The sequence below is a fragment of the Propithecus coquereli genome, unplaced genomic scaffold (genome assembly GCF_000956105.1).
Source record: "Propithecus coquereli isolate 6110/MARCELLA unplaced genomic scaffold, Pcoq_1.0 Scaffold14, whole genome shotgun sequence".
Classification (NCBI taxonomy): Eukaryota; Metazoa; Chordata; class Mammalia; order Primates; family Indriidae; genus Propithecus; species Propithecus coquereli.
Genome location: NW_012138302.1, coordinates 15129309 through 15139794, shown reverse-complemented (window position 1 = coordinate 15139794; position 10486 = coordinate 15129309). Strand labels below are relative to the sequence as shown.

At 36.3% G+C, this 10486-nt stretch overlaps 1 protein-coding gene and 1 pseudogene across 1 annotated transcript in view; one reads left to right on the top strand and one right to left on the bottom strand.

The window, feature by feature from the left end:
- ZYG11B (zyg-11 family member B, cell cycle regulator) overlaps positions 1–10486 on the top strand; it is a 75440-nt gene that overhangs the window by 46056 nt on the left and 18898 nt on the right. The window contains exons 7-10 of the mRNA XM_012639497.1: positions 173–272; positions 501–551; positions 4256–4417; positions 4527–4574. Coding sequence (XP_012494951.1) covers positions 173–272; positions 501–551; positions 4256–4417; positions 4527–4574 — 361 coding nt within the window. The remainder of the gene's footprint in view (positions 1–172; positions 273–500; positions 552–4255; positions 4418–4526; positions 4575–10486) is intronic.
- Positions 9084–9492, bottom strand: LOC105806389 (annotated as a pseudogene).

The following is a 10486-nucleotide window of genomic DNA, read 5'->3' as shown; positions in this document are numbered from 1 at the left end:
TAATTGGCATCATCTCTAAAACACTAAGTGTACTTGTTATTCTCTATGAGTTAAGAGGAATTTTCCCTTCCCTTCTCACCTATTTAAATTATAGCATCAGTTTGCAGCTGGAACTCTGAAACTGTGCCTGGGACTCCAGGATTTGTTGATGAAACCCTTTGTGTGTTTTCAGATTTGAAGCAGCCAAGCTTGTCATGCAGTGGCTCTGCAACCACGAGGATCAAAACATGCAAAGGATGGCAGTTGCTATCATTTCCATCCTGGCTGCCAAGGTACCTGAATTCTTGCTGGATAATTTTCTATAGGCAACTGTTTCTCATTACATTCCCTAAAATATGTGTGCCAGAAAGATTAGTAAACCTCTTTGCTAGCCTGCTTATTCAAGCTGCATTCAATATTGTAGAATTCTAGTCTGACCTTTAGAATCTGTTACAGTGAATGATATTGAACTCACACTGGTGAGTTCTTGGACATTTACTTTGTTTTATGCTTACTTGCAGCTTTCTACAGAACAAACTGCACAACTTGGTGCTGAGCTCTTCATTGTCAGGGTAAGTCTATTTTGTCCTGTATATGGGGCAGTAGATAGTATTCATTTTTGTTGTTTTCAGGCAGTGTTGTGTATCTTCTGATGTTTCTTTCTTTCTTTATTATTTATTTATTTATAAGGCAGAGTCTCACTCCATTGCCCTGAGTAGAGTGCCATGGCGTTGGCCTAGCTCACAGCAACCTCAAACTCCTGGGCTCAAGCAATCCTCCTGCCTCAGCCTTCCAGGTAGCTGGGACTACAGTCACACACCACGATGCCTGGCTAATTTTTCTATTTTTAGTAGAGATGGGGTCTCGTTCTTGCTCATGTTGGTCTTGAACTCCTGAGCTCAAGCAATTCTCTCACCTTCGCCTCCCAGGGTGCTAGGATTGTAGGTGTGAGCCATAGTGCCTGGCCTATTTTTTGAAAATTCCTTTTGTTACTTCTAAATGGATGTATTCATTTCTTCATTGAGGCAGATTTACTCCTTAATAGAAATAGAGCCCTGAACTAGTGGTTGGATGACCTAGGATCTAACTTTTGTAAACTCATTTTGTGAATTTAGGCAAATTACTTGAACCATTGAGGCCTACATAAGCATTAAGATCCTATCTAGTTCTAAAATTCTGTGATTTGTTATTTATGTAGAAAATGTAGAGACTCTTATAGACATAAGATTGTGCTATATGCTTTGGAGAAGCAGATAATTTGAATAGTTGATATATGATTTTGCTTACTTATAATGAGTTGAGGAAATGACAATAATAAACAGTGAAAAGTTTAAAAAGCTTTAAAGAGAGCAGAGACAAACAGTAGATATAAGTAGTGTCTTAGGGAGGACTGGAGGCAAAACTTCTCTTTTAAGAACTTCTTATTAAAATCCTGTCATTTACGCAGGCCTGTAATCCTAACACTTTCGGAGGCCAAGTTGGGAGGATTGCTTGAGACTAGGAGTTCGAGATCAGCCTGAGCAAGAGCAAGAAACTTGTCTCTACAAAAAAATAGAAAAATTAGCTAGACATTGTGGCACACACCTATAGTCCCAGCTACTAGGAAGGCTAAAGAAGGAGGATGGCTTGAGCCCAGGAGTTCGAGTTTGCAGTGAGCTATGATGACGCCACTGTACTCCAGCCTGGGCAACAGAGCAGGACTCTGTCTCAAAAAAAAAAAAAAAATCCTGTCATGAGGTGTTTGAACAATAATAGTACATGGAAAAGTCAAATAAAAGGTTCCTTTTTTTGATGATGACTTATAAATTACGTATACAATGAGAAAGTAAGTCATTCATTTGATAAATATGTATAGAGTAACCATCAAGTTCCTGCCACCTTACTAGATGTTAGGGTTTCACACTGAATTGTGTCTGTAATTTCTTCCCATAAACTTACAGTATAGTAGAGAAAATAGCTTTGTAGATGTAGTTACAATACTATCTAAAAAATATAAAGTGGGCACAGTGGTGCATGGACATTTGTATTCCCAGTGACTCAGGAGGATGAGGTGAGAGGATCACTTGAGACCTGGAGTTTAAGACTATCCTGGGTAACCTATCGAGACTCTGTCTCTAAAATAATAAGAAAAATTAGGCGGGTATGGTAGCATGTGCCTGAAGTCCCAGTTACTTGAGAGGCTGAGGCAGGAGGATTGCTTGAGCTCAGGAGTTTGCAAGGCTGCAGTGAGCTATGATCATGCCACTGCACTCCAACCTGTGTGACAGCATGAGACTCTGTCTCTAAAAAAATTTAAAATAATAAAATAATAAAAAGTGTATTAATAGAGATATAAACAAAAAAAGTAATATTATAAAGAAAGGGGGTTGGGCGCGGTGGCTCACGCCTGTAATCCTAGCTCTCTGGGAGGCCGAGGCGGGCAGATTGTTTGAGCTCAGGAGTTCGAAACCAGCCTGAGCAAGAGCGAGACCCTGTCTCTACTAAAAATAGAAAGAAATTAATTGGACAACTAAAAACACATAGAAAAAATTAGCCGGGCATGGTGGCACATGCCTGTGGTCCAAGCTACTCGGGAGGCTGAGGCAGGAGGATTGCTTGAGCCCAGGAGTTTGAGGTTGCTGTGAGCTAGGATGACGCCACGGCACTCTAGCCCGGGCAACACAGTGAGACTCTGTCTCAAAAAAAAAAGAAAGAAAGGGAAGGCTCTTGTAGGATAATGGAAAGAGAAGGAATTCTGGAGTTGACATATCTGGGTTTATTTCCAATTCTCTTTTTAACTGACTGTGGTATTTTCAGCAAGTCACAATTTTCTTAGGGGTGATAAAAAATACTTTATATAGTTATTACAAAGATTAAATGAGAAGAAAAAAGATTAATTGAAGGAATATATGCTAAGTGCCTAACAAAATACAATATATATTAGAAAAGTAGAAAAGGATTCTTATTTTATTTACTTTTATTATTTGCAGGGATGACATATTAGTTTTTTTTTTTTCTTTTATTTCAGCATATTATGGGGGTACAGATGTTTAGGTTACGTATGTTGCCCTTGATCCTCTGCCCCAAGTCCGAGTTTCAAATATGTCCATCCTTCGGGTGGGACGTATTAGTTTTAACAGTGGCTTTTTATTGCTATATATGTGTCTCAGTAATTTTGGCTGGAGTTATATTCAAAGATTTTAAGGAAGTAGTCTACTCATGCTTTAGAGGGAAAGTAGGCTTCATTTAAGGAGGAATTAGTAGTAGTAGTGATGATGATTATAGCTAGTTTTTTTTTTCTACTCTTAATTATCACCTGCAATCTATAGTTGAGGAAACAAAGAATGAAGTTGGTAAACAAAGTTGTACAGGTAGTCAGATACAGAGATGATATTTAAGCTCAGGTAGCTTTCTTCTAGTGCCACACTCTTAGCCACTATACTATTAACTTACCTAATTGTACCTAGATGTTTGTGTTCCTTAAATTTTTTTCCTGAATTGTGTATAACCTTTAATAATAGTGTTCATTAATATTTTCTTATATCTGTTTTAGCAGAGCTTTCTTTTACCCCCAAAATGTAATCTAAAAATGGAATTATAGGTACCTTATATAATTTTTAAAACATTTACCTTTCAAACTTAAATTTCTTAGAGTAAAGCTATGATAGAAATAATTTACAACTGGAATTCAAAGCTATTATCTTCTTTATATCCAGTACAGACTTTAATTCCCTTATCATTGCATGTAGTTTCTTCTTTCTGTTTCTGTGTTTTAAGGAAAACTTGGAGTTAGGTAGAATTAGGTCTTCCAATTCTTAGTTTCTCTTACTAAGTTGACTATAATCAAATTAGTTAATATTTCTCAGACTGAATTTCCTTTCCTGAAATATGGGGATAATAATACTATATTATAGCATATAATTTGCGGATCCTTAATAAATGCTAGCTTCATTCCCCCTTCTCCTCCTTCAGCTTTTTAATTCTAGGATCTGAAAGAAGTATATGTTGTGAGTGATTGGATAAGATAGTTGATCAAAAGTTTTAATCATTTTGCCTTTGTTGTTTACAGGTGGTTAGATTAAAGGTACGATCAGAATAATATAGGGGTATTTGTGAAAATCTTATACTTTTTTCTTGTTGAAGAAAAGCCCAATCCAAGGTGCTGTTTGCTGTACTTATAAGAACCTTTACAGGAAATACTTTAAGCTATGAGACTAATCCTTATCCACTTGTGGTTATTAACAACCACAAATTATAATAATTCAAAAATGAAAAATTAATTGTTTTCCTTTTTCAGCAACTTCTTCAAATAGTGAAGCAGAAAACCAATCAAAATTCAGTGGACACTACGTTGAAGTTTACCTTGAGTGCACTTTGGAACCTCACAGATGAATCCCCAACTACTTGTAGACACTTTATTGAAAACCAAGGGTTAGAACTCTTCATGAGGGTTCTAGAGGTTAGAATGGAAATTTAGCTTACAGTTTTGCTATTTATTGATTTACTTATTTAAGCATTTATTATACTTGGTTCTTTAGGTATTTATAGTTTTCTCTTTCTTTTTACAGTCTTTTCCAACTGAATCATCTATTCAACAGAAAGTTCTAGGACTTTTGGTAAGATACAAGCATTTCCTGCTAAGTTTCCAAGCTGTAATTTTTTTCTGTCGAGGTAATACATTGAAAGTTGCTGCTGTGATATTTGCAAACACTTAATGACATTGGAAAATACATATAATATAATTATTAAATTTAAAAAGGCTATAAAACTATACATACTAAGATTTTTGCCACATTTTAAGAAAAAATATAAATATACATGCTTTTCCTTATATTTTTTGGTAATGTACAAAGTTTCACACTGAGCATCTTTCACTTTTATAACCAGAAAAAAAAAATCTCATTTAAAAAAAAAAGTCATTGACTTACAAATGTTCTTAAATGCTGTTTTTGATAGTTAATGGCTACTTAAAGGACTGTTTACTGGGCATGGTGGCTCATGCCAGTAAACTCAGTACTTTGGGAGGCCAAGAGGGGAGGATGGATCGCTTGAGACCAAAAATTCAGGACTAGCCTGGGCAACATAGCAAGACCCTATCTCTAAAAAAATTTTTTTTTCTTAATATATTGGCTATAAGTTAAGATGAGCCCTCTAGGATTTGAGGCAAAGATGAAGGATCAGATGTTTTGTCAACTTAAATCACCACAATAGGCAAAGTGCCACTGTGGCAAAATCCATTTTAGAGCAGACCTCTGCTCTGAAGGAATTAGATTATAGGAGGCATAGATAAATTAGTTAAAAAAAAAAAGTTGATTTTTTTTCCCCACATGCAAGAGTATGAAATATTGAACAGTGAGAAGATGAATTTTGGGGAAAGCTGAGGGCTGGCATATAAGGAGGACCTATCTATTCATTGTAGCTTTAGTTATGTAAAGTAAAAAATGGAAAACAACCTAAATGCCAGTAATGGAGGAATTATTAAATAAATTATAGTATTTGGTTATTTTATTCAGGGTTCATATAATTATTAGATAGAATAATCATTATTCTATTTAGATTATTAGATAGAATTAGATAGAAGTTGGCTTAGTCACCTGAAGAGGAAAGGGGAAATTGAATTTAGGGATTTGGAAAGATCTCTTAGGGCTTTAAAAATATCTTTTTTAAATTTCAAAAGGAATATGTGTTTATTATAACTTAGTGAAACAGTGCAAAAATGTATTTAAAATGTTTAAAACTTTGTCCCCAACCTTCCATCATTTTCATCTCCATGAGATAATTAATATTAATACAACTTCCTTCCATATCTTTATTACCTTGTAATTAAAACTGTTTTTCAATAATTTATTTTGAGATATTGATTCTAGTGTAATTCTTTGTGATCAGAGAATATGCTTTGTTTTATCTGAGTCTTTTTGAATTTATTGAGACTTGTGTATGGCCCAGAACATGGTTTATTTTTGTAAATGTTCCATGTGCACTTGAGAAGAATGTGTATTGTGCTGTTATTGGGCGCAGTGTTCTATAAATGGCAATCAAGTCCAGTTGGTTGATATTGTACAAGTCTACCATATCCTCACTGATTTTCTGCTTACCTGTTCTATCAATTATTGACAAAGGAATTTTGAAATCTCGGACAATAATTGTGGATTTATCTGTTTCTCCTTACAATTCTATCAATTTTTGCTTCATATATTTTAAAACTCTACAATAAATACGGGAGTACAGATATCTCTTTGACATACTGATTTTAATTCCTTTAGATTTTTACTCAGAAGTGGGATTGCAGGATTCATATGTGGTATATTTTTAATTTTTTAAATGTGATTATCGATATGGTTAAATTTGAGTTCATCACCATGGTATTTGTTTTGTTTGTCTCATGTGTTCTTTGTTTTTCCCTCTTTTTCTGCCTTCTAATGGTTTGAGTATTTTTTATGATTCCATTTTATCTCCTTTCTTGGCTTAATAGCTGTATCTCTTTGCTTCGTTATTTTAATGATTGCTTTGGGTTCATAGCATACATCTTTAATCACAGTATACCTTAAGTGATTTTATACAATTTTGTATATAAAAACCTTAAAGTAGTAGCCTTTCCTTTCTGATCTTCTTTCCTTTATGGTATTATGGTCATACATTTTACTTTTACTTATGAATCACACAAAATATTATTATTTTTGTTTGAAATGTCAATAATCTTTTATGGAGATTTAAATAATTTGTAAAACTTAGATATTTACCCTAATATTTTATGCACGTACAGATTTCCATGTGGTATTATTTTTGTTTTGCCTAAAAGACATCCTTTAACATTTCTTCTAGTGTAGGTCTGCTGATGAAGAATTCTTCAGCTTTTATTTATTCATTTATTTTTAGAGACAGGGTCTCACTCTGTCACCCAGGCTGAAATGCAGTGGTGCATTCATAGCTCACTCCAGCCTCTAACTCCTGGACTCAAAGGATCTGCCTACCTCAGCCTCCCGAATAGGTGGGACTATAGGTGCATGCCATCACATCAGCTTTTATTATTTTTTTTATAGAGATGAGATCTCGCTAGGTTGCCCAGGCTGGTCTCAAACTCCTGGCCTCGAGCAATCCTCCTGCCTCGGCCTCCCAAAGTGCAGGGATTACAGGCATGAGCCACCGTACCTAGCCCTGACTTTGAATTCTTTGGGGTTTATATGCAGAAGGAGAATTGTTGCATCATAAGATAATTGATTTTTTTTTTCTTTCTGAGACAGTGTCTCAACTCTGTCAACCCAGCTAGAGTGAAGTGGCACCATCCTAGCTCACAGCAACCTCAAACTCCTGGGCTCAAGCAATCCTCCTGCTTCAGCCTCCCAAGTAGCTGGGACTACAGGCATGTGCCACTCTGCCCAGCTAGTTTTTCTATTTTTTGTAGCGATGGGGTCTCACTCTTGCTCAGGCTGGTCTCAAACTCCTGACCTCAAGCGATGCTCCCACCTTGCCGTCCCAGAGTGCTAGGATTACAGGCGTGAGCCACTGTGCCTGACTGATAGTTGATTTTTTTTTTTTTAATGAGACAGAGTCTCACTTTGTCGCCTGGGCTAGAGTGCCATGGTGTCAGCCTAGCTCACAGCAACCTCAAACTCCTAGGCTCAAGCAGTCCTCCTGCCTCAGCTTCCCAAGTAGCTGGGACTACAGGCACACATCACCACGCCTGGCTAATTTTTCTATTTTTAGTTGCCCAGCTAAGTTTTTCTATTTTTTAGTAGAGACGGGGCTCACTCTTGCACAGGCTGGTCTTGAACTCCCCTCAAGTGATCCTCCTGCCTCGGCCTCCCAGAGTGCTAGTATTACAGGTGTGAGGCACCACACCCAGCCAATTTTTAATTTTTGAGGAACTGCTACATTGTTTTCCACAGCAGCTGTACCATTTTACATTCCCACCAGCAGTGTGCAAGAGTTCCTGTTTCTCCATATTCTCACCAACACTTGTTATTTTCTGTTTTTTGGTTGGTAGCCATTCTGATAGGTGTGAGGTAATATCTTAACAGTTTGGATTTACATTTCTCTGATGATAAGTGATGTTGAGCATCTTTTCATGTGTTTATTGGCCATTTGCGATCTTCTTTGGAGAAATATCTATTCAAATCCTTTGCCTATTTTTTAATTGGATTGTTCGTTTTTTTGTTGTTGAATTTTAGGAGTTCTCCGTATATTCTGGATATCAATCTCTTATCAGATACATGATTTGCAAATATTTTTTCCCATTCTTCTTGGTAGGTTTTGATTGGATGCCAGACATGGTGAATTTTACCTTCTTGAGTGCTGAATATTTTTGTCTTTCTATGAATATTCTTGAACTTTGTTCTGGGATATAATTAATTTACTTATAAATAGTTTGATCATTTGGGGTCTTCCTTTTATGATTTATTAGGAGGTTCTAGAGATGTAATAAGACTAGGGCTAATTATTCTCTGCTATTGAAATAAGACTTTCCTGAGTATTCTACACAGTGCCTTGTGAATGCAGAGTCTTTCCATACTGGATGGTGAGAACAAGTACCATTCCTGGCCCTGTGTGAACACTGGATATTTTTCTCTAATCCTTTTTCATGGTTCTTTTCCTGCCCTTAAATGGTTAACTCATGTTGATGCTCTGATCAGTACTCTGCTGAATGGAGTAGGACTCTCTGCAGATCTCTGAATTCTCTGTGTATTCTTCTCCCTGGTATTCTGTCCTCTGAATTGCCTTAATCTCTGTTGACTCTCAGCTTCATCTCCTCTACTCCGTGAATCCACTGGACTCTGCTTTAGTTCTATATCCCTGTGCCACAGTCTGGAAATGCTCTCAAGGCGGTATCTCACTCGTTTTCTGTCTCTAAGAGTCACTGTTCTTTCTTGCCTTATTCAGTATCTTGAAAATACTGGTTTTAGTTTTATTTGGGTGTTTTTTTTTTAGTTGTTTCAGGCAGAAATGTAAATGTAGCCACTTTTTTTCCATCTTGGCCAGAAGCAGGAGTCCTCACCAATCTTCAGTTAAATAGATTTAAAAATGAGAAATTTGTCTTTCATATTTACCCATGTATTTCTTATTCTGTTAATTTTTTTTGAAGTGAACATAAGATTTTATTGTCTTCATAATAAAACAAAAGATGATACTCAGAACTGGATCACTGGGCCCTTTCTCTTATTATCTCCTCCTAATTCAAAATGCTTACAACTCTCTCTTTTTTTTTTATTTCAGCATATTATGAGGGTACAGATGTTTAGGTTACGTATGTTGTCCTTATCCCCCTCCCCCCCTACATCTCTTAATAACCAGAATTCTCTTAGATCTGCAGTTGGATTTGACACACTCATGCCTCAGCACAATCTTCCTGGTAGTTTTAGCTTTGGTCCAGAAAATTGGCTTAGTCTGCCCACCATGACCACTCTGCTTCCCATCATAACACCGCTTTCCCTGGACTTACAGAGAATCCTTGCCCTTCTTGTGCCATGTCACTATTTGAAAGTGGTACTTGACACACATTTTATAGAAAGTCCAATGAGTTTTAGAAACCTTTACCATGTTTGCAGGAGTGCTATTGGCAACGAAAGACTTTTTTTTTTACATTTCTTGTAGGTATGCCAGTGATGAGTTTTCACTCAGGTTTCATTTGCCTGAAAAAGTCTTTTATTTTCCTTTCATTTTCAAAAGACAAATTTTTTGTGCCCCTTTGAGAGAGATGATAAAAAAAAATACAGAAGGTAAATTTTTACTTGGCTTTTGTTGTTGTTATTAGAGACAGGATCTCCCTCTATCTCGCCCAGGCCGAAGTATAGTGGTGGCCTTTCCTGGGCTGGGCTCAAGCTACCCTCCCATCTTGGTGTCCCAAGTAGCTGGTACTACAGGTGTGCACCACCATGCCCAGTGTTTGCTTGGCTGGCTAAGTGGGTGTTTTTTCCTGTTGAATCTTTGGCTTTATAATTTTTATCAATTTGGAAAAATTTTGGCCATCATATCTTAAAATATCTTTTTTCACACCTTCTCTAATCTCTTCTCCTTCTGTGACTCCAATTACAAGTATGTTAGAGTTAGATATCTCCCAAAAGTCACAGAAGTTCCCTATTGCTGTATTGGCTCCCCTCTACCCCTGTCATCATCTTTTTTTTTCCCTGTATTTTGGTTTGGATTCTTTCTATTTCTGTTTTTTACTTCACCAATTTTTTTTTCCCTGCAGTATATCATCTGCTATTAATCTCATCCAGTATATTTTGCATTTCAGATATTGTTCTTTTTTTATTTCTAGAAGTTACATTTAGGTTTTTCTTATATCTTCATTTTCTCTCCTCATGTTTATGTTTTCCTTTCATCCTAAATCATATAATAGCTATTTTAAGTCCTTCGCTGCTAATTTTATTATCTCTGACATTTCTGGGTCTTTTTCTATTGATTGATTTTTCTCCTGGTTATGGATCATATTTTCCTACCCCTTCGTACACCTGGTAATTTTTGACTGAGTGCCAGTCCTTGTGAAATTTACATTGGTGATTGCTGGATATTATTATTACTATTTTTTTAT